Raw genomic sequence first — 24,988 nt, 5'->3', positions numbered from 1 at the left:
TCATTTTTTTTACATTAAAGACAACACAGCACAAACTGTTCTGCCTCCAGGAACCTGTCCACAACTTTGCTGTTCCACCCTGAAAAAGCTTATGAACAATTAGCTGTCTGGCTCAATAATCTTAGCTTAACAACTACTTTGTTGTTAAGCTAATTTCCTTATCAAAACAGGACTTATTAGACCAGGCAAACGTCTTCTATTGCTGTAAGATCCAGTTTTAATGCTTACGTTACATGTGGTTTTGACAGTGGACAGGAGTTAGCATGGGCATTATTTGCCAGTCTGTAGCTATGCAGCCCTAAACACAGCACTGTAATATTCCTCTTTAAAACATCATTAAAAAACAACTTCTTAAAGTCACTCAGGTCAGGTCTTTACACCTGCTCATTTCTCCTGCGTTCACTTAGTTGACTACAAGAACCAACCGTCCAGTTACCATCTTACAGATGTTAGGAAATGATCAATCGTATTTACTTCATCTGTGAGTAGTAGTAATGTTTTGGTTAGCCAGTGGATGTTTTATTGTGAGTGCTTTTAGTAAGCCAATTCAGCTAATATAATGTTATCTAAGACTAATGTTCTAGGTGAGCTAATGCCACTTTGAGTAACTATTTAAAAAAGGATAAGATTGAGTGGCATGTATGATCCAGAACTGCACATCCGACCTAATCATCAATACCTGACCTCACTAATGCTCATGTGGCTGGATACTAGAAAATCCTCCCAGCAAGGGTTTAACATCTAGTGAAAAGCCTTCCCAAAACCATTAGAGGGAGTTACTGCATTATAAGGGGAGGGGACTGGATAAGCAAGTGTCCACAAACTTTTGGATGTACAAATAAAGCCACATCATGTTTAATCTTACCTTAAAATAGCAGCTTTAACATCATTCTTATGCTCCACTGACTTGTAATAGGAAGAACTTTGGGAGATCTGCATGAGACCCCTTGAGAACTGCAGAAACACTCTGCAACCCAAGTTATATTTGTGTAAAATCCTGTAATAATAAAAACCTGTAATATTACTTGGATCTTGTCAGTCTGTGAAGATGTCAGGAGGTCTGCCTCTTCACCCAGACGCTACTTTATTGAAGTGTGTTATTGGGAAATTAAAGCATATGGCTTTACCTACCTGATCTCACTTCATGCACAGGGGTCTCCTAGTAGGAGTGGCGGCCCAATCTGCTTTCTTCTTTATAGTATCTGAAGGGCTCTCGGTTAACTATTAGGGAAGGGGAGAGCCTTCTACTGGAGTTGAAGGTGTGTTGATTTTAAGTTTACCTCCTGGCCTGTAACAGTGGTTTCACCCACTTTGATTAGGGGCAGTGCTACAGGCTCAAAGGGAAAGATGGAGACCTGTGGGGGAGAAAGGTTGGTAGAGACAGCCTTGCACTTTTGGGCTGAGCCTGGGCTGATGTGAAGGCAGGGAAATTTGTACATTTGTGGGGGACTGCAGTATCTGATGACCAGGGACGAGTGGTCTAACGTCTGGGTGCACCGATTAAATTTTTTGATGTTTATCATCTTTTTGTACCGTTTTTCTTTCCATTTTTTGGTGTGGACATAATAAATTACACAGCGGTTTGGAACCTACCGAGCTGTCCTTTTGCGTGGTGAAGCATGCCCACACATAAACCCATTTCTACACAGTCCACATACCTTTTCCTGTTAGATGCTGGTTTGGTCTGTCTTGTCAACAAATGCTTGTAGTTTATAGTTGTCCATTAGGGGGCGCTCATAGCGCGATTTGTATTTACCTCAGTAGTGCAAACGTGAACTACGCCCCTGTGGGGAGTAGGGTGTAGAGTCCAGGAACAGGAAATAGCAATTCTTGATGTTTTTTCTAGTAAGGCCAGTGGTTATATGTGGAACCAAATTACAAAAGTATCTGCCTAGCATTTTTTTATTTGTTTATTATTTTTGCCTGGTTAAACAGGCTCTTAGATTGGTGGAAATTCTTTTGTACATGGATGAAAACTGCCATTTTGCAGGGGTTTATTTTAAGGAAATTGTTGAAATGTCCCTTTCTTCCCATATTCTTCAAAGGATTGTTTAAGGCAGGAGGAGCGGGAGGGGGGAGAAGTGTCATTTTCATTATCGTGGCTTTTTAGCGAAGGCTGTACTGCTACAATGCCTGAGCTGTGGAGCAGACATACTAATCTCCAGCCAATTCCCGCTGTGTTTGGAGTTTGCGGCGCTGCCATTCGGAGTGCAGATAGCTTTCAGTACTGATCCGCTCTGGTGACAGGGAAAGGAGGAACTGTCGACTGGGCTAATGAACCTAGCCCGCTGCCAGTGGCTTTTGCGGATGCCTGTACCGGAGCACATCGCCTGTCGATTTACCTCTTTTTCAAATCAGGGCGGTTTACCCAAGCAGGGTGTTAATTACAGATCATTAGAAATGCATTACACTATACAAGGCTTAAAGACAGTTGTTGCTGATGCTTTTGGAGAGCTGATGACTGGCTAGAACTCTTCTTAACCCAGTTACAGTTTATCCAAGCAGCGTTTGATTACTAGAAGTGCATTAGACTGTATGAGTCTTATATTAGATGTTAAAGAGATGTTGTTGTTGTTCCGTCTGAGATTGAATTACTGGATGCAGTTCCCTTCGGATCATTTTATTAGCACTGATTGAGTTTGCCAAGGCAAACTGAGAAGGAGCGATCAGTGTGTTTAAATGGGTCCTGTAAACAGCTGCCAGACAATGCTTTGAAACTGTTCACAGGGGCGTGATTGTCCTACTGGAGAATTGCAGTAATTGGCTGCACAAGAACCTGCAAACCCTACATCCCCCAACTCTCAGCGAAACCTCTTTCTCTCTTTGTAGCCCTGTCTTCTTTGTCTCTTGCTATTCTCGTTCGTTCTGTCTTCATTCCCATATTTCTCTCCATCTTTTTCTTCTCACTTTCCCCTTTTCTTCTTTTTTTTCCTGTTTTTTTTCCTTTACTTCACTCTTTTCTTCTTCTCTTCTTCTCTGTCCTGTCCTTTCTTTCTTTCCTGCACTCTGTTTCCTTAAATTTTTCTCTTCTTCGTTGTCTTTAGTCTTTTCCGCCTTTCTCTCTAGTTTCGTAATTTCTCATTTCTCTCTCTTTCTTTTCTCTCTGCTCTCTTGACCTTCCTTCCCTTTCTCTCATCCTTCTTTCTTCTATTCTCTCTCTTTCCCCTGTGTTTTTTCTTTTTCTGTATTTTTCTCTTTTTTGTCTTTCTTTCTCCCCATTTTTCTCTCTTTTCTCCTCTTGTATTTTTCCCCTTCTATACTATGAGGGGATCTCTCTGCACTCTCTACCTATGTTCAGTGTCTTCTTTTTCTCTGAATAAGTATCCTGGTTTTGGTCGTGGCACTCCTCCACAGTCTCCATTCCAGTTCCAATAATCCATTTGCTCTGGGATTTGGCCTTCTCACGAAATCCTGCTCAGTTGCCATTCCGTCTGAAGTCTCACCGTCCAAAAAACACAGAGGGAATATCCGTAATTCCTGAAGCCTGCAGTGTCTGAAATAGGGAAGGCGAACAGCTTTGGGTTCTTGATGCTGCGAGAGGGGAAGAGGAACCGCCTAGTTTAACGTGACCTACAAAAGCCTGAGCACTGTTGGTTACACACTTTCTGATCTTTTCAAAGCATCTTCTCAGAGAATGCTGTTTGCTCTGAAATGAAAGGCTGGCCTATGAAGTTAGTCCAACTTTCGGGAGCTTTCTGAAGAGGGTGGATATGTTCGGTGTATGTTTCTGTGTTGTTTCTGTGTTTCATCAGTTCAATTTGCATTTATTTTTAATCTATCCATTTTAGTAGGCATGTTCTTAGGGCAGCTTAAGCTATAGTGATAACCGGCTTTGAGCCCAAATTTACATTTAGATTTGTTCATTCCTTCCTGTTAATTGGCAGTTGTTAGATCTGCGGAAATACATGTGTTCATCTGCACAGATTGCATTACCACTGCCCTTGTTCCTGCACTGTAGTTGACACGTTCAAATCCCAACGCCGCTTTATTAATCACCGTAGGGCCCTCGCTTTGTCTATAAAAATGTTTTGGCTAAGTCTCGGAAAAAAGCACAGAAAACTTTGCACTCCTTCGTTTCCCTGACTAAAGAGATTTTCTTCGTTATTAGCGTAATGTAGCAGGGAAATATCCATCACCCCGGTTAAACATATTATTGCACTTGCCTTCCAGGTTTAAATTTCCGCCATAGATCTTGCTCGTCGAATTGTTATGCACAGTGTTGTGCGCTGAGAAATCTCAGTTCGTCGACAGCATTCGGGCAGGTCATTTGCAAAAATGGATCATCAGTAATCATGCATTTCTAAATAGCACTCAGATTCAGACTTTATCTGGTTATTTCGCCTGAACTCCGGAGTCTTCAATATTCATACAGTCAGATGTGAAGGATCATTTTCAATGTATTACAGCATAAAGTAATTTTTTCCCCAGGAGTTCCAGACTGCAGTTACGTCTGTGTTATTGTTTCATAGGTCATAATGAATGCTCTGGAGTTTGCTTTGCCCCTTAGTGCTATTTTGATGAAGCCAGTGTCTGCTCTGATGGAGTTTTGTTGACTGCTTCTTCTTGGAACATAGGCCTACTTCCACTGTCCCCTCTTGACCTTTTTGTACAATAATATTAAAAATAGGAGACTAAATTTAAATTAGTTTATTAGCAAAATACTGTATTACCCTTATATGCATTATAGTTTCATACAGTGAAACATCTGTAGTATAAAGAACTGTGGAAAAGTCTAAAGTTCATTTATTTTTTCATTGGATATAGGATAATCCTTTTGTATGAGTGCCAAATGACAAAAAAGTAAAGAAAACAAGTAAAGAAACTGAGATACTGAGAAAATGGGACTCCTAACAACCGTGCAAGACCTGTCCTCATCTGATAAACAGCATCCTTTCCTTCCAATGTGAGAAGATCACGCCACACTATGGGTCTGACAGAATATAGAGCTGATCATAAAAAAACAAAAAACCCCAGACCTCAACATCATTGAATGTGTTTATGATTCCCTGAATGGTGAGAATCAGAAAGTACTTCAACTTCTGAAAGCAAGTCCAGCCATTAAATCCACTTCATCCTGGTGGGTCTGGAGCTCTGTATTAATGGGCACAAAGCAGAAACACCCCCAGGACATGGCACAAGTTAATCACAGGGTACCACACACACACTCACACACACACACACTCACACCTAGTACAATTTATAATGACCAATTAAATTACGCTGCCATGTGTTTTTGGGAAGGGACCGGAACAGGCGCACCTTGGGGACACCCATGCAGACATGGAGAGAACGCTCCTCACACAGACAGTGACCAGAGCAACGATTGAAGCCAAACTCCTGCCCCTTTGGAGCTGTGCAGCACAAGCACTATCTGCTGCACCACCGTGCCATCCTCTGTAATCAATGTAAACATGTGTAATAAAGGTGAACCATACTAAATGCTGTGTAAATGCTGTCTACATCAGTGTAACATACAGTTAAATACATGTTCCATGTAAAAACCTACTAGGCCATATCAATGATATCGTTTTCCACACCAATTCCCTTTAATCCATTCTCTGTATTCCATTTCTGGGACCCAACTATCAAATACATTCTTAACATTTATCATTTTTAGCCACTGAACACTGCTTGCTCTTTTCCACTGCTGCCATTCTCGGATGCAAGGAGAAGACAGGAGCTTGAGGCACTTGAAGTAAAGTGCCTTTTGTAAAGGCACAGAAAGAGCCCCCAGTTGAGGGATACTTGAACCTAGAGCCCTCTCATACAACATCTCTGTCCCTGGGGATCGAAGCGTGATCCCTCTGGGTCCACTGTGCTGCAAAAACCCAATGAGGATCCCTAAAGGAGCCATTGCTACCTCCGACAGGCCATCTACCGTCACTCAGTGTGATCCGAAATTGGGGTCTTTTTCATTAAGAGCACCACACAGCATGGGTCGAACTCCGTCAGTGCAGGATTAGTTCTGACAGTGTTTATTGTCCACTGAATGGCCTTGCTAGTTGCTTGATTGTGAAGCAGTGACCAGCATGATGTTTCTGTCCACTGAAGGTGACATTAATAACTGACATGTGAATGTGGCCTACGCTTCAGCAAGGTCCCGGTGTGAATCTTTTCACGCACTGATGCTTTGCTGCAGGCTCTGGGTGGGGGCTGTTCTGCCTCTATCTCCTATTTTGACCTTGGTGTCAAATCTGAACGGAAACATCACTGATTCAACACGTTGACTATTTTACACACTTCTAATAATTCTGGAAATGTCTATTCACTTCTCTGTCCAGTTTCATTCATCGCACAGCCCTGGCTCGCCACACATGTTTTCTATTTGGGTTACTGTTCTGGCTTTAAGTCTTGTAGGAAGCCTAAGCTGTATTTAACATGGACATTTCACTGATTTTACTTATTTACATCATTTCTAAATACACTTTACTCAGTGAGATGTATTACTGCAACTGTAATTCATAGTAGTTTGATGTAGAGATGCTTACTGACTTAGATTTCTTTACAGTGGTAGTGATAGGAATCATAGGTTATAATATCTACAGTCGCAAGACAAAGTAAGTGAACCCTTTGGAATGACCTGGATTTTTGTGGACGTATCGTTATCTTAAGTTAATTACAGACAAACAAAAAAGTAAAGCAGCAATACGCAGACGCAGTTGTATTGCGTATGACCTTTATTGAGTACATTGAGTAAACATCCACAGTGCACGCTAGAAAAAGTAAGTGAACACTTAAATATAATTTGTAGAGTTCTTGTAGCTGCAAATAAGATTTGCACAATGTTTCGGGGGAATTTTGGAACTGCAAATGTGTTTTCAGTTCATCAATATGATATTCTTGGATGCAAGTCGTACAGGCCCTGTGGCAACAAACCATAATGCTGTCTCCAATGAGTTTCACAGGCAGGATAAGGTTTTGGTGTGCATTTGTGCTGGAAGGTTCCGCTTTTGTATTATTTATCCATAAACCATTTTTCATAAGCACTGTCAAACATCCAGGTGGCTAACTTGACACGGGCCACTATGTTCATGTTTTTTTTTGTTTTTTTGTTTTTTTGGCAGCAGTTGCTTCCTCTGTGGTGTCGTTCCACTAACACTACTCTGTTGAACAAGTGAAGGTACCAACAGTTCTAATTTGTGTAACTGTGGACTGATGTACATTCAGGCCTTAAGCAATGCCTTTGTACCCTTTTACATCTTCATTCATCTGTAACACGTCTTCTGAGATCTCCTGAAAGTTGCTTGCATCAAGGCATGTCATTGTGTATAACTAGGCATGTGCCTTTGTGTAATGTGTACTTTTATTTATGGTTTTAAAGGCAAAGCACCTTGCTGCTCTTGGAAAACCTCTGTTCGCTTACTTTTTCTAGCCTGTAATGTGGATGTTTATTTATATGTAAAGACATGAACAGTAGAAATGTATGTGTTATTAGTTTAGTTAGATTGTGGTTATATAAGTATTCAGGGAAAAAATCCAGATCATTCCAAAGGGTTTGCACACTTTTTGATGTAACTGTATATCACAAGTGTAACCATTTTATTTACTATCTAAATTAGTTTTTAGATTTTTTGGCATTAAACTCTGTAGATGTCTGGATCCATTCACCACCACTGTGACCAACTCACATAATGAATCCCTCTAGAATGTAGCATTTTACATACAATAACTCTAAATGACTCTGTTTATATCCTAATGATTTAATTATGCTAAAATTATTATTTTTAAAAAAACAAAAAAAACATGTGAATGAACATGAGGATTTGCCCTTTATATAATAATGTGCTATGCTGTATATTAAGTCAAGAAAGCTGTGGTAATATTCCGTCCTTTCCCTTTCCCTTAATTGTCTTCTCATTTATCTGTCTCCCTGCCATTATTTGATATCCGAGATGCATGAAAAACCATTCTCGTTTCACAATTGCAACCTTTGTTGAACTACTCCCCTCTCATCTCGTGAATGGGTACACTGCATAAACGCGATTAGTCTATTCTTTTCACTACGTTCCAGAGCTCCTTCGGTGCCTTCATTTGGCCCACTTCCTCAAGCACATGCTCACAAGAAAACATGAAGTATGGAAGCTCGCGTTGCGCTTGCAGTGCCATGGATGGAGTTCAACCACACAAGACAAAGAATGCAATTTGTTGCCTTTCTGAAAACCTCAGATAAGCTGAAGTCCATTCACTGTTGCATTGTGTATCTCCAAGCAGTAGCAGACTGTATGAAAAAAACCCTTTAAAGTTCCTTTAATTATGGCAATTTGCCGAAAGACGAGTGTTACTTCAACAGTGTCTCAGGCCGTCAGTCAAGCCTGTTTAATAAGCGTGTTTCTTAGAATGATACAAATGAGATACGGGCAAAGTACACGCCTCCGCAAGTGAAGGACAAAAGACAAATATGGACTCTGATCAATATTTCATTTGCCCCCGGCGGTAAAGCTTTTCTCATGCTTGATCTCGGCAGAGTCAGTGCCATGTCGAGATGAGAGGAATTCGATCAGTGGTGGCCAGGCCCGAGGACCCAGGAGCACTAAGTCACTGGAGCAATCAGCTGGGAGCTCGGAGGAGCAGGTGCAGGTGTTACCACAGGGCTTAAATAACGATTCCAACTTATGACTAGGACTAAGCCCAAAAACTGCAATTAAATAAAGAGTTTCATTCTGATTGTGGCGTGAGTGCAGTTTACCTTTTCAGTATATGAGGGCAGGCTATATAAATGGATAAAACGCAAGATAAGTGAATGATAGAAATCGCTGCTATCTGTATGAAAAATTATATTTTTATTCAGTGGATTCATTTGTAAAGTGGAAGTTTAAATTTAATTGTCCTGTGCAATAAATTGACATCATCAGGGTCACCTTAGGTGTTTATGCTGAATTATATGTGCACAAACAAAATATGTTTTGTAATGTTTTCATTTATTTTTTTATATAAATATTTTGAGCAGGCATAAATCTGGGAAAACCTAGGCCTCACAGGCCCCCTCGTAGCTACACCCCTGGTGAGATAGACTCCCAGCTGGCAGCTTATCTGGGTTAGCTCACCCTGCTGCACTGTTCTTACTCTCTTGCAAGCTGACAACTGCTTCATCAGTTCTAGAGTGATGTACACTGTATGGAATAAAGTATTGGGACACTTACACATTGCACCTATAGGAGCCTTTATGACATCCCATTTTAAAGCCATAGACATTAATATGGAGTTGGTGGTGGAATATCTAGTAGGAAAGAAATTTCACCAACTGACTTGTTGCAATGGTGGCATCCTATTACAGCACCACAATGGAATTCATTGAGCTCTCTAGAAAACATTTATTCTTTTGCCAGTGTGCGTGAAGGTACACTGCATGACTAGGTACTTGATTTTATACGCCTGTGGCAATGGGACTGAATGCAGAGATTAAGAAGTGTGTCCCAATACTTTTGTCCATATAGTGTATAAGCGTGTATTTCATTTTGTTGTCACTATTTTGATACTGTCCTACATACACGCAACACTCTTTCTCTCTGTGTGAGTAAAGGTAATGCTAGCTAGCTTTAACCTGCTTACTCATTATCAGCATATGATTATATGTTATATTATACTCATATGTATATATGAGTATATGTATAGTTGTAGGGGTGTAATGGTGTATGGTATGGACCCTACAATTTGGCTCTTGTGATTGCCAGACATCCCACCGTACAAAAACTCAGAGGTAGTTCATATTAATTTCCGGGAGACTCCCGGAACCCCCCGGAGATGTGGGACATGTGACTTGTTTTAGTGCTGTCCTGCTTTTCTACACTTCAAAGTTGTTCGGTACATCCGAAAAGGAAGCAGCTGAACTATGTCACATGCAGGTGAGGGTTTCTTGTAGTTGGTGTAGAGGGCCTGGATGCCACATATGCTAGACATACTGTGTGTCAGCAGTGATCTGGAAGTGGTTATGGACCTTTTGTGCGAAGGTGCACTTGGAAAGCTTGACCCTTGCTATGCTTAGAAATCTCTAGCGACAATAAACAGTCCACCCAGGTGTGTAGAGGTTGGAGCCCAGGTGTGTAGAGGTTGGAGCTCTCTAATAACCCCATACTGTTAATTTAGTGTCTTTAGCATTAGCATTAGCACTGTACACTACTACACTAGTATTGATAAAAGGGGTTATTTGTACAAAATCACTCCTTACTGTGGAACAGTAAAGCCTTTTTCAGCTGAGTTTTCCTGCAGCTACTTGAAAAAGCCTGCTGTGCTTTGTCCTGTGTGCGATGGTCAAAAGCAGCCAGAAGGAAGAAGGAAGTTTAGGATAGTTTATTAATTAATTATTATTAATTATAATTATTTGATTGACTCGTGATTGGGGGGAAAATCTTTTTGATGCTATAGAGAACCATTTTTTAAGATGCTATATAGAACCATGGACTGAGGAACCCTTAAACCAAGTAATGAACCATTTAGGAATTCAAAGAGTTCTTTGATCTGTCATGGTTTTATTGCAAAAAAAGGAATAGCCCCACACATTTAGAGAAAGGGTGCCACCCATGACCTATAGGCTATTCTGACCTTAAACGGAAGGAAAAAGGAGTGATTTTGTACAATGCAGTAATTTTGCAGCAAGCCTCCTGTACGAGTTGGTGTTTCCAAACTTTTGACTGGTACAGTCTGCAGGGCAAACCGACAGTCTAAATGTACCGTGCACTCTTTGTAGATAACCAGGGTGCTGAATACTGTACGTTCTAGACAGGCTGTGCACGTTTGCCGATATTTTTTCGGTGACGTCTTTGAAGTGTCTTGAGCACTTAAGCCGCGGCCCGTGATAAGTTAAGAGGGGAAGAAAATTAAATTGGCAGAAGAACGCTCATCCATCGATCTGCTCCTGACACGTAGGAAAAATTGACACAAATCAAAATGCTCATGTGCCCCCCCCCCCACCATCAAGCATGGCGGCTGTGATGTACCCTAATGTTAAAGATGCATGGCGATTTGTATTCTGTGGACGACGCACGCTTATGAAGGGACAGGTGATGAGGCTAAAGCATATGGTAGGATGACGCACGTCTAAAAAAAAATGATCAAATATCTCCTGTCTTCTGTTTGTTCTTGCTGAGTGTAGACAAATGCTTTTTTCATCTTTTTCTTTTTTCATTATTGTCTCATTTCACAGTAGCTGAGTAATTTGGGTCTGGAGGCCTACTCTGGAATAATTAGCTGTCTTTATAATCAAAATGCACGACTATCCTAAACTTCCTTCTTCCTTCTGGCTGCTTTTGACCATCGCACACAGGACAAAGCACAGCAGGCTTTTTCAAGTAGCTGCAGAAAAACTCAGCTGAAAAGGCTTTACTGTTCCACAGTATGTCACAAGTCTGGAATCAACTTCCGATGTGACGCTAAAAGGATTATAGTTGTCTGATGCTATTTCCTCTTCTGGGAGAGGTTTCGCTTCACATTTAATGCTCATATCTGGGAGCCTCGCACTTTCTTAGGTAGTGCACACCAAAACATGCCACTAACTTTGAATTACGGGTCTCAACAATGGTGTCCTGAACCTTGTTCCATCACTGAAATGTGGTGACACGTTAGCAAAGAATAGGCTTCAATCTTTTATGCTGAATAATTTAGGCCTGGAGGAATGAGAACATGGATTTGATATTGTTTTTGTTATCCTTTTTTTTTTTTTTTACCTTAGTTTGTCTTGGCGGTCTGAATGGAAGTGAATTCAACTGAATTGAATGTGGGCTGTATGTGTCAAAATCTGCCATCTTGAGTTTAAATATGCACTCGTCACTCTGTTGTTCTATTTCACTGAGTCTCACGCTAAATTCACTGCAGAGCCTTTGGGCTGAGTAGTCAGCAACTGACTCTACAGATTCTTACTGAGTCTTTTTCCGCTACTCTGAGGAAGGTAGGACTTTGTGTTAAAGATTTAGATGAGTTAGCAGGAAGCAACATGCTGGGTTCGGCTTTGTCTGGAGATGACACTGTAGATGTCTTTTAGATACTGAAGCTGTCTTTAACTTACATTCAGCTACATCTTAATTACATTTGACTCTAAGCCTAATTGTAACCTCAGCCTAAAACCTAAACCTAACCTTTCCCCAGTCCTAAACTTAGCTCTGGTCCTAGTCCTAACACTGACAGTAAGGTTGTTTACATGCACTCAAAAATCCATACATAATTGTGTTTCTGCAGTTATCTGATTATTCAAGTGGTCATGGAAAGAACATACTTTTTAGATCTGAGTGAGGTCTAGAAATCAAAAGCTGGATTTTAGCTCAGTAATCAGATTTCTCGTGCATGTGTGCTCTTTCACCAGATTTGCTTTGGATTTCTCCGTTTGCTTATGTGTGGAATATGCAAGAAATCATAAGCACCTTTTTGGTGCTACAGAGAACCATTTTTAAAGACTCTATAAAGAACCATGGACTAAAGAACCCTTTAACTGAGCAATGAACCATTTCAAGTTCTTTGGGTTGTCATGGATTTGTATTGAACCATTGGCTTTACTAAAACAATCGTGAAGAACCCTTTTCCTTTAAGTAATGTAGCTTTTAGCACAGGAAAAGAAATGTGCAAAAAAATGAAAGGCATGGCATGAAGTTTTATGCGCCGTTTACACAACGTCTCATTCTATGAGATTATTGGCTGGTTGCAACGCTTGCCATTATCTGATTATTCAAGTGCATGTAAACGCGTAGACCAGATTACTGACAATATCAGATTTTCTGCAATTGGTTTATGAAAGTACATGTAAATGCACTCACTGTTGTGAATCAACCAGATTGTTTAAATAGATGCAGGGCCAACATGTACTATCCAAATAAAGTGACATCAAATGTTGTAAATCTAATTTACTAATTTAATAAGGCCTTCTGTCCAGCTCCTAAAGGACTCATCATTGGAGCTTCTCTTCTTAGCTGACAGAAGGGATGCCTAACATGGTGTTCTGCTAATGTAGCCTAGTTGTATGTGTTGTGTGTTCTGAGATGCTTTCCTGCTCACTACAGCTGTACAGCTATCTAAGCTATATAGACGTACTGTAGCCTTTCTATCAGCTCAAACCAGTCTGGCCATTTTCTGTTGACCTCTCTCATCATGTATAGCTGCTGAACTGTCACTTACTAGTTGTGTTTTTCTTTATTACACCATTTGAAATGAACTCTAGAGACTGTTGTGCTGAATATCAAAGGAGATCAGCAGTTCTACAAATACTACAAATCCAGCCCATCTGACTCCAACAATCATGCCAAGCTCAAAATCGCTGGGATCACTTTTCCCCCCATTCTGATGGTTGATGTGAACATTACCTGAAGCTCCTGGACCATATCTGCATGAAGTCATGCAGTGCATGCTGGAACATGATTGGCTGAAAACGAGTGTTTTAATGAAGTACTTGTTGAGTGTTCAATATTTGTGTGAGTATAAATACAACATCAGATAATTCTATTTAAGAAAAACCAACCAAAAATCAGAAAGTGTTCAGCAGGCCAAGAAGGGCCATTTCCTGCATGTATTTTCCTCTTCTAAAAATGATACGACAGACTGGTGAACTCAGTGATGTGTATTTTTGATCTGCTCTCTCCCCAAGCCACGTGGAATAATTACAACACATGGCATTTTATCAAAGAGCATGCATTTAACATCAATATCAGGCTGAAATATTAAACACGGACCTCCATCATTCATCCTGGAGTCAGTCTCTGGTTGGTCTCTGATTAATGAGACAGCTCGAGTTCATTAGTTGAATCTAAACAAATCAAACTGTTACCCCTGAGTGGAAATGACAGCTAATGCTAGTCTCAGCATTGCCTTGCTGATTTGGCCAAACCTTGCTGATTTTTCAACACTATGGTAAATTGGCATTTTTTTGCTCCTGGGCTCCCCCTATGGTCTGGAAGTATAATTTGTGCTTTGAGCCACCACTAAAGGACACGTTTTTCTGGACTAGCTGAAAGATACAAAATGGCCACTGGGGACGGCCACTGTTAGGGGACTAACTGCTACGTTGCTGCGTTGGAAGCTTATAGACACTAGCAGTGTACACACTCTATGCCTGAATCATGAAACACTTAATGAAACACTCAAACTAATCTTGAAACAACTTGCCTATTGCAGATTGCAGATGGCATATAGTTAAAGCTGGGCAATATGACAATATTTAATCTTATTGTGATCAATTTTGATATTGTGATACACAGTATGCTTTTTTAAGCATATCCATGATATTGTTAGTGCTTAATAAACACTTAACTTAATTACACACTAAGGTGGTCTGAATAGCTATAGTTTTTTTTAGAATCTGTTGCTACTGTATTTTGTCTATAATTACATGTATTGTGATATATTGTGTATTGTGAAAATGTAAAGTTATATATAGTTTGTCCGTTTTAGGTTACTTAACAACTGTATTTTGAAGAAAGTGTAATATAGGACTCAACCGATGTATTGGTCAGTTGATTATTTTGGACAATGTTCTGTTTTGGTTATGCTGGAATTTCTTTTGAAGGAGGACACAACAATATTTGAGGATCACACAGTGTCCATTTTTTGAGGTATTATTCAACTGTAACAAAGAAAATACAGATTGACATTCCAAAGCCCCCTTAACATATTAAAATCTAGGGACGCTACGGTACCATTTTTACCTTTCCGATACCAGTGCTTTTCAAGTGTCTGCCAATACAGAGTACCGATACCAACTCTGACCTAAATACTTAATAGATTGCTAGAAATCCTGATATTTCTAGGTTGTACTTTTCTTATTTTATCTTATTTCTCTTATCTTATCCCAAATATATAATAATAAGCTTGAAAGAACAGCATTTACTGGTTGAGTAACTGCACATTTGAAAAAAAACTACCTGTACCTGTGTACAGGTACAGAAGCATTATCTTGCTTGACCAAACAGCTTTTTAACTGGTGTTTACATTTAATTCACATTTCAGAGCAGCGAACAAATGCCAGTTTAGAAACTAAAAGTGCTTATGCAGCAATTTCACACTCAAGTACACATCTCTATGTAAAAGGTACTAAACTTTAGTGTGTTGCCTTTAAACAAGCTGCTTGAACTCAACTTTTTTGGTTTTAGGACTGAAAAAGCACCACATGGAAATATAAAGTGCTGATGTAAAAGTGCCATTAAATGTCTATTTAATGGTAATAACTATTTATGACTGACTTTTACGTATCGGTGTCAGCATAGCACTAATAAAATCATGTCCAATCATAAATACCTACCATGTAGCATTGGGCTGCACAATATATCGTTTCAGCATCGTCATTGCAATTTGCACATGTGCAATAGTCACATTCCAGGATGTGCAATGTCACATAAGGCCAATTAAATCACATTATGTTAAAACTTGCTAGATACAAAAGGACAATTCACACTTTTCTCATTTTCTATGGCAGATCTACCAGAGACAGATTATATTTGCTGAAGATAATCAATCTTTACATGTAATCATCTGTAATTTATTGGTGTATATATATATATATTTTATTTTTTTATTACATTTTATATTTAGATACTCATTAAGTATACTGTGTATATTTTAACTGACTCAATTTACAACTTCACTTTGTTTACAGAGCTCTGATTAACCCTATATAGTTGTAGAATTTTTGAAAGCTCAACATTAACTGTCAGTTCTGGTATGTCAACTAACAGATGCTCCTGATGGGGGGGAAGAAGGAGGGCCATCCAGTGGGAATTATGGTCTCTTGGACTCCTGGACACAGATGGCTGTGTATCTTTCACTTTATATCTGCCTGATATCATTTATTGTACTTTATTGTAATCCTTAGTGGAAAGTGTGAATTATTAATATCACAACATGTTTATTCATTGACTTTTGGTTAAAAAAAATCCTGTAATGTTTAATACCTATTGCAGAACAACAAAATATCGCAATGTCGGTTTGTGACAAAATCTTGCAGCCCTAATGTAGCATCAGTATGACGTGTCATATCAGTCAGGCCCTACTGTAGGACGGTTCATGCAGAACTAAATAAGCAAAAATCAGACACCAAACACGTCCTGGCTAATTGACTACATTCAGGGTGAGTGGGAAACTGTAAATGGGATTTTTGGCTGAATCAGTGCTTTAACACTCTTATTGGAATATACATCATTTGTAGCCCAGATACTTCTGTATACATCCAGTGCACTTATTTACTCCTTCTTTCCCCGAGCAAACACACTGCGGCGAGTGTGTGTTTGTGATAATGATGATGACGACGAGACAAACCTCTTGTGGATGTATACGACAGCTGCAGTAAATAAGAACTGATTGATTCAGGAGCAGGCTAATTCAGCTGGCCCAGTCATTTGCAACCACCTATGCAGTGTGCTGGTAACAGATGGCTTGTGGTGTGTTTAGGTCTAGTCATTATGAAATCACACATGTGGCCGTGTGGATTGCATGGGCATTTAATAGATAATGGGTAATTTCACAGAATCAGTGTTCTGTGATTGTTATTACTACAACATGACTGAGAGAATGAGCTGCTATCCTTGAGCTTGGGGGTTCGAATGAGGGAAAAAAGTGAATGTCATGAATAATGTTGTGAATGGAAACAAATAGTCACTAATTAGCAGAATCAGCTGACGTCATACTAGTTGGTACCTTATTAACTCTATTCAGGCCTGGTAAAAAAAAGTACATTCCTGTATTCCGGTATAAATTACCTGTTAATCCCTTAAAGCCTAGGGTTTATTTTTATTTTTAGTCCTAATTTTAACTTTAAAACCTTGTTCAGTAACAACTAATTATACAGTAAGTACTATAAATGATCCTGTAACTATAAACTGTGTAACATATTGGGCCCTTTTTTTAAAATATATGATATATATATTAAAATTAAGCTGCTAAAACTGCTCATAGGAGTAGTGAGTGTTTTGGCTTGGACTGCCTTAAATGAGGCACATTACAGACTCTTTCTGTTACTGTGCCTTTAAGATTGCTATGTGCATATTACTTCCATTAGCTAATAATAACCTGAAAGAGTCTTAAAGGTACAGTATTAAAAACTGCTTGTTTAATTATAAGGCTAAGGCTTGTATACTACACGCTAACACTATAAGGTATATACTATGTATTAATCTTAATAGTGCAGGTTTGGCAGATTAGGACACAAAATATTAACGTACTAACCTGTTTTCTATTAACATGAAGTGTTGCTATTCCAACCTATATCACTGCAAGCCAGACAATGTTGCCGCTGCACTTGCTGTAGTTATTCACCATTGTTTCTAATAATTGTTCCAGACGTGAGTAGCTCCGCCCTTTAACATAGAATCAGAATCAGTATCTCTTGATTTTGCCAAGTATGTTTTACATACAAGGAATTTTACTTGGTGAGACTGTTAACAAGTATTACACTGAGAGAAAAATACATTAAACAATGAATAAAATAAGAATACTAAGTTTAAAAAGTACTAAAAGTAATAAAGAGCTGTCATATATATATATATATATATATATATATATATATATATATATATATATATATACACACAAACATTTATAGAAAATTTAAATCTGTACAGCTGCAGTGCAAATAATCACTGAATCAATAATCAGTGCAAATGTTATGCATGTGATGTATCTGTACTGTGTTGCAGTTAAGTCCAGTTTGGTTCTGTGAGATTTAGAAGCTCAGTTCAGTTACAGATTAGGTGTATAGACTACAGTGGAGGTGTCCACTGTGGTTTAGGAGCGCTACAGCCCTGGGAAAAAGGCTGTTAGTGTGCCGTGTTGTGCTGGTTTTGATGGTTCTGAGTCTTCTACCAGAGGGAAGTGTCTGGAAGAGATGATGTCCAGGATGAGAGGGGTCAGCTGTAATTTTGCCAGCGCGCTTCCTTACCCTGCTGGTGCAGATCTCCTGAAGCGTTGGCAGATTACACCTAATGATCCTCTCTGCTGTCCTGATTATGAGTCATAGCCGACATAGCCGGTATGTAGCCTGGATATTTTAGTGATATTTGACACTATCTAAGCTACATACTTCATAATAAAAAAAATAGGTGGAATTAGTAACTAGTATGCAATTATGACACACCCTAAAAGACAAGACACACCCTTTGGATTTTTGTTTGTTAACTTTTTGGAAATAAAAGAAATAGCAGGGACTTATAGCGAATAGCGAGGACAAATTCATCCTGTTAACGTTTGGTCAAATTTATGGTGTCTGGCTTCCAACAGATTGGTCAGCTAGGTTGTTCCTATGCCAGTCACAGAGACATCAAAGGTTGGTGGAGTGAAACAAAATAATAAATATTGAAATAAAATCATTTCACATGTTTATGAGGGGTTTAAATGTATTCATTATATACATCTGGCAAGTATCACATTTTGTTATCATTATCATATATCTGTAATCTTTGTTCATCCTGATTATGTAACACTGTAATCTGTTCCTCTTCTGCTTTCTTTATCTATCTAAAGCACCCTTTTGTCTTATATGTATGCGCAACACTTCTTAGCGCTGGAGAAGGGTTAGTTCGCCGGGACAGGAAGGAATTACACACTCAGTCCTCAGTTTCCCCCCAAAGGATTCGGATCTGTGTATGCAGTATGAATTCATGCTTTATTTTCTTTTCCTTCTGTTATTGCACGCATGCCAGTATGTGTTCCCAGAACGCAGCGTCTGCCCTCCAAGCGCCGGTGAAAGCTCTTTTAAGCTACTCTCGTGGGCATCGGCCGGGCCTTGATATCCGAAATCTGGACACGAATATCAAGTTTGGATAAATATGATTGGAATGTTTTCCACCATCCTTCTGTTGGAGAGATATCAAAGACTCTGAGCCTGGACTTTATTGAGACGTTCACGTCCCAGCAGTGCTCGTTGAGCAGCTAAAGTCAGATAGGGGTTACACACGGCTGAGAAAATCCAGCGAGACAGACCATGAATAGCAATCCCCTCTACAATCACTACAGCCTGGTCTCCGGTGGCCCACCAAATTAACTTGTCAGGCAGGTTGCTGAATACATGACGGCCTTTTGAATCAGACAGCAAGTAGTAATGATACACATCCCTTTGAAACAGATTGTTTCTTGTAATGTTCCTGAACCTGTGTGTCTGCCAGAATCAGTCAGAGGTAGAGATATGCATGTAAAGGCTTTATTCAGATAAAAGGGCAGTATACTGTATATGACATTTGACGAAACAGCAGTTAGCATGGCTTGGGTTCAGGTTCGAATGCTGTGTTGCAGTTAATTGAGTTGTATGGAATTTAATAATTCAACAGTTAATTGAAATGCAAAGATTGCCTGCATTGTACATCAGATTTGTTTCCCAAGGTGATGCAGTATAACATAATTGTAGTTGAACAAACACACATTGCTTCCTGTGCAAGGAATAGAGTGTTCTACAGTGATTGATTGCGGTGTCAGAACTACTACTACACACTTTCCTCTACCAAGGTTTGTAATCTAAGAGGGTAATGGGGAGTCATGTCCCTCCCAGTGTTGAACAGAAGTGACTTCCTTCCCCCAGTACAAGGCTGAAATATAAGTAGTGAAATTTATGGTCATCCAAAAAGTGATTACTATGTAATCACTATGTATGTACTATTTACTAGACTGTTTAAATTGAAATATGCGAGGGGTCTTACAAAGTTACTAAGTGAACATCATTGTATAGTTTGTTCATTTGAACTTGCACTGTTTTCTACTTTATTCAAAAACTTGCAAAGTTCCAACTTCACCTTAACCAAGTTCCATGCTACAGAACTACGTACCAGCCTGTAGTTTCTCTGAAACCACACGAACACAGTAGACAAAACTGGCCTTCATCAGCCCACCTTAGTACTTGAACAGTACTGGGTAAAGTCTTAGGCCATCTAAGAAAATGATTTCATTATATTTAAAGCTGTTTACCTGAGCAGTAAGTGTTAGGGGTCCAGGCATGCAGTACTGAAATCCTTATTATCATTTACTTTTACATTTAACATTTGGCTAATGTTCTTACACAGAGCGACCAATCAGATTACTTTCTAAGATGCAGTGGTATCTACTTTCTATAATATCAAAACCTACTTTTGCAAACCTGTCCTAGTTTCCTTGCCCATTGTTAATTTACAAAAAAAATCATAAAAAAAACAGTCAGCTAATATGTAAGAAATCAAATCATGTCTTGAAACATTCAGTGGCCTCTGCAGTTAATAATAATTAAAACTTAAAAACAGATAATCTTAAAAGTAAAATAACTCATGTAAAATGAGATTCAAATGAGGCATGCAAAATTTGAAGAATTCAGAAACAAATTTCAAATCATTCAAAATTTTAATTGCGTTCTGCATGTTACAGATCAATAGTGGTGTCATATGATTCTGTATTTTAGCTGAGCAGTTACAACTTCTGTCAGAATTTTGTATTGTTTGTGAGATATTCTGACTATTTTTCTTAAAAATGAACCGTTAACTATATCGAGGTCAAAGGGTCAGTCTGAACAAACAATGCTTTGAACATCCGTAATCAACCATCATGACAAGTGGAGTCATTCTTCAGCTTTGACCACCTTTAATGATCTTCTGTTTGCAAAAAGAGGCCCTGCTGAAGCATAAGAAATAATTGTGCTGATTGGTGCTTGGGGCCCAAAATTGCTGTTTGCAGTTAAATGTATCTTGAAAAACACTAACATTTGAATGAATACAAAGGAAATAAATAAACAATGCAGTGTGATTTGGTGTGTTTTAGCATAACCATTGTCAAAGATCTTCAAAAAGATGCCAAGCATTTACAATTCCCATCCAATTCCCCTATTTTCTTTTACTCAAAGTAAATCAGAAGAGCTTCTGGGGGAGCTGGAGACATTCCTTCAGTGGCTGGTATTCACAAATAATGATTTTGGAACTAGTAATCATTTGTATCATCCAAATACACCATTAGCATGTATGTTAGTTCTTTCCGATTTATCCATGAACTGTGCCCTTGCCTCCACAGAACCGATTCCACCTGCAGATGACGACGCGGATCCCGCCGTCAGGGCTGGCCATGCTGCTGCTGGCCGTGCTGCAGCGGAGCGGCTGGGAAGAGGGCATGGCCGTGCTCTGCCAGGGCTGGGAGGAAGCTGGTCTTCTAGAGCTCCTGGAGCTGCATGGCGGCTCTCGCTGGCACCTGCGGGCCACCCTCGACCTCTCCCACGGCACGCCAGACAACGTGGACATTACCGAGTTCCTAGCAGAGCACTTTAGCCAGGACCAACCTCCGCCGGCGTCCGTGCTGCTGTTCGGGGACGACCCGCAGTGTGCCTCCTCCGTCCTGCACAGCGCCCACAACCTGGGCCTCACCTTACCCACCATGCACTGGATTATGGGATACCCCTTGAGCCCAGATGCCCTGCACTCTATCGGCCTGCCATTGGGGCTGCTGGCCTACGGCGAGGTCGAGCGCAAGCCTCTGGACTACTACATCGGCGACGCTCTGCAGCTGGTCAGCCGAGCTGTCGCCGCAGCCACCATCATTCGGCCAGATCTGGCCCTCATCCAGAACATGGTCAACTGTTTCGACAAACCCAACAAACATGAACTGCCATCGTCCGGGCAGTACATTGCCAGGTAAATACCGTTGCTCATTATCAAGTGATCTGCCCAGCTCAGGTCAAGCAGTGTAATGGCACCTACCTCCTGAAACACTGGGTAATTCACCCAACTGTTGTTTTTGTCTAGTTTTACACCTTTCCAACACAAATTGGCCAATTATTTGGGTTTGCAGAAAGAGCTCATAAAGTTTACAGGCTTTTCTTCCATGTGCCGTTGATCTGCTTAAATTTACACTTCAGCTCAGTGAGTTCACAGTTCTGATAAATGTCTCATTAAGCCCTAAAGGAACACTAGTGAAAGAGAAGATAATCGATTTTGGAAAAACCATGAAAAGAAGGGTCTGGGTATTAGTAATCCGAAATACCACTGAGTTGCCTGTTGTTCTAGAAAAGGAGCAAACCCACTGGCATTTAGCCTGGAAGGCTAATGGGATTTGCAAAACAAACTGATTAGCAGTGTAGCACTGAGGGGATTGAAAATAAATGGCCTGGTGAGATTTGAGATTTATGCCCTGTTCGTTTTATACTCTTTTTTTTTTACCTCTGTATATACAGTATTTTACAGAAGCCTGAGAAAATGCATCTAAGAAAATTGCATTAGCATTTATTTGCTGAAAGCCATTAAGTAAAGCAACACACACCAATCAGCCATAACATTAAAACCATTGAGAGTTTAAATGAATATGAATGATTATTTGCTTACAGTGGAACCTGTTAAGAGGTGCGATATGCATATTAGGCAGCAAGTGAACAGTCTGTTCTTGAAGGTGATGTCTTGGAAGCAGGACAAATGAGCAAGCGTAAGAATCTAAGAGACTTGGACAAGGGGAAACTTGTGATAGCTAGACGCCTGGGTCGCAACATCTCTAAAACATCAGACGAGTGCTGAAAAAGTGCTCCAATGATGGAGTGCTCCAATGAAGGACAACTGGGGATGTTGTTTTGGTGACCTACACAGTATTGCACAGGTGGTCATAATGTAATTGCAGATTTGTGTAAATAATAATAATAATACACAGTACCAAAATATTTTGATTTGATGTTACACTTACAGTTAACATCTAATACCTAGTTTATTTAATCAGGCCTTCATTAAAGTAAATCGGATGGGCTCCTCATAGAACTCAACAAATCCACATAGTAAATGTGCAGTGAAATGTTTTTGCTCTAGGTAGAAGATGTGTACTTGTTTACACTTAGGATCAATACATGAACATTGACCAGTGGTGGCCAAACTGACTATATTGTAGAGACGTAACAATTCAAAAACTTGTGATATCACAGTTTAAAAACGTGACAGTGTGCATACTGATGACATTCTATTTGGCAATGGTCAAAAGCCGATCTGCACCAAGAACCCTTCGAGCTTCAAGTACGGCTCGGCTTGACCCGCCATCCCTTAAAATCCACAGAAGACAAGCGACGAGGCTTTTTTCTGTCCTGGCACCGAAGTGGTGGAATGAACTTCCGCTGAGTGTCCGAACAGCTGAGCCGCTCGCTGTCTTTAAACGCAGACTGAAGACTCATCTCTTCCAAGAGTACTTGGGCAAAGAGTAGAGTATTATGGTCTCCTTATTGACTTGTGTTTAGTAGTGTCTAAACTTAGAGGTATCTTCGAATTTTTTGTCTTTTAGCGAAGCACTTTTGTAAGTCGTTCTGGATAAGATCTGCTAAATGTCATAAATGTAAATTTACATTTGCGGCATTTAGCTGACGCTCTTAACCAGAGCGACTTACAAAGTTACTCATATTACAGAGGTGGGCCAATGTAGTGTTAGGAGTCTTGCCCAAGGTGTTTGGTGTATTGGTGTAGCGCAGCACAGTCACCCACACCGGGAATTGAACCCCAGTCTCCCACATGGTGTGGTAGCTCGCTGGCCGGTAGTGGTGTTATCTGTTGCTCCACACCAACCACCACCACAAATGTAAATGTATTTATTATAATGTCTGATGTAGTTGCATTTTCTGAACACCCAAGTTTGAAAACAACCAGCACCAACCAACAGCCCATTCCAACATGTTTATGTCATGTGCTACAGGCCTTTCTTGCCTTGCACCTGGATATGGTCATACATTTGTCTACTTGCGAATTTTTTTCAAAAAAGCTTGATTTCAAATTGAATCGTTGGGTGAATGTTTCATTACACCTCTGCTGCGTTTAGCTTAAAAAGAAATTTCTGTATATTTACTGATCAGCCATAACACCACTGACTGGTGAAGTGATTATCTTCATCATACAGTGGTTTCTGTGAAGGCGTGGATCTGTTAGGCAGCAAGTGAACAGTCAGTTCTTGAAGGTTGACGTGTTAAAAGCAGGAAAAATGGGCAAGAGTAAGAATCGGAGCCTCTTTTACACAGGCCAAACATGCTACCATGCTAGACGACTGGGTTAGAACATCTCCAAAACATCAGGCGGGTCTTTTGGGGGTTTTGTGGTATGGTCAGTACCTACCAAAAGTGCCAATAAGTTCTGTTGTATATTAGACAGGTGATGGTAATGTTTTGGCTGATTTGAATGATTGTCATATATGTGGACATACATCCAGATGTTTTTATGGACACCCCCATCAATAAATCTGTTTAGCTACTTGCATCCATTAATGACACAGCATGCTCCATCCAATACTTTTGGGATATTGGGGGTGAGGTGAGGGGGGGGCATCCTGCATTCTGACATCATGAACACTCTTCTTGCTGAATGCAATCAAATCTTCACAGAAATGCTTCAAAATCTAGCAGAAAGCCTTCCCATGGCGGTAAAGATAGTTACTGCAACAATAGCAGGATAAACAGTTTTTTTTAACACCTGAAGAATTTTTGTCCGTATGGTGTGTATATAGGAATCAGTGACCTTGTGCAGAAGCATGTATGGACAAATATGGAAGTATAGAATACATGTGAAACTATCTATCTATATATAGATGTGTGTATATGTGACTTGGCTAAATGTTTGTACAAGCTGGGCTATTAGAAGGTATGTTAAGGTCAGAAACACGGCTCCTTTCTTTATGCTGGGTGAAACTGCTAGTCTGGCTCTCAGGCACTCAGCTGGAATGCAAACATGTTTTTGGAGCTTAAAGCTGTATTCATGAGTTTCACTCGGCTGCCTTCCCATGAGGTAGGGATCACTCTTATCAAAAGAGCCCACAGCAGCACACCATGCCACACCACTGCTGTGTGTGTTTGTGTGCGTGTGTGTGTGTGTGTCTGTGGATCAGTGTGGCACAGTGTTTTGCTCCCTCTTTTTAACTCTGCCTGCAAAATGCAAGTCGGAGCGCTCTGCAGCGTGGCCATGCCGAGAGCAGCCTGCCACACAGCACAATAGGATAAAGCCAAATCTGCCGAGCAGACCTAAACCGTGCTACACAACCTCGGACAATGGCAGGGGGCAAAGCTGCGGCAGACGCTGCACAGATCAATAGCCCTGAGTAGTGCTTGGGCCAATTGCATTGTCATAAAAGGAAT

The 24,988-nt window shown here is 40.1% G+C and overlaps 1 protein-coding gene across 1 annotated transcript in view; it reads left to right on the top strand.

The window, feature by feature from the left end:
* Positions 1–24,988, top strand: part of grin3bb (glutamate receptor, ionotropic, N-methyl-D-aspartate 3Bb) — a 95,756-nt gene that overhangs the window by 35,660 nt on the left and 35,108 nt on the right. The window contains 1 exon segment of the mRNA XM_072660165.1: positions 20,926–21,539. Within this exon segment, the coding sequence (XP_072516266.1) occupies positions 20,926–21,539 (614 nt within the window).

Source organism: Salminus brasiliensis, chromosome 17, assembly GCF_030463535.1.
Source record: "Salminus brasiliensis chromosome 17, fSalBra1.hap2, whole genome shotgun sequence".
Taxonomy (NCBI): domain Eukaryota; kingdom Metazoa; phylum Chordata; class Actinopteri; order Characiformes; family Bryconidae; genus Salminus; species Salminus brasiliensis.
The sequence above is the reverse complement of the archived record's forward strand: the minus strand, read 5'-3'. Positions and strand labels throughout refer to the sequence as shown.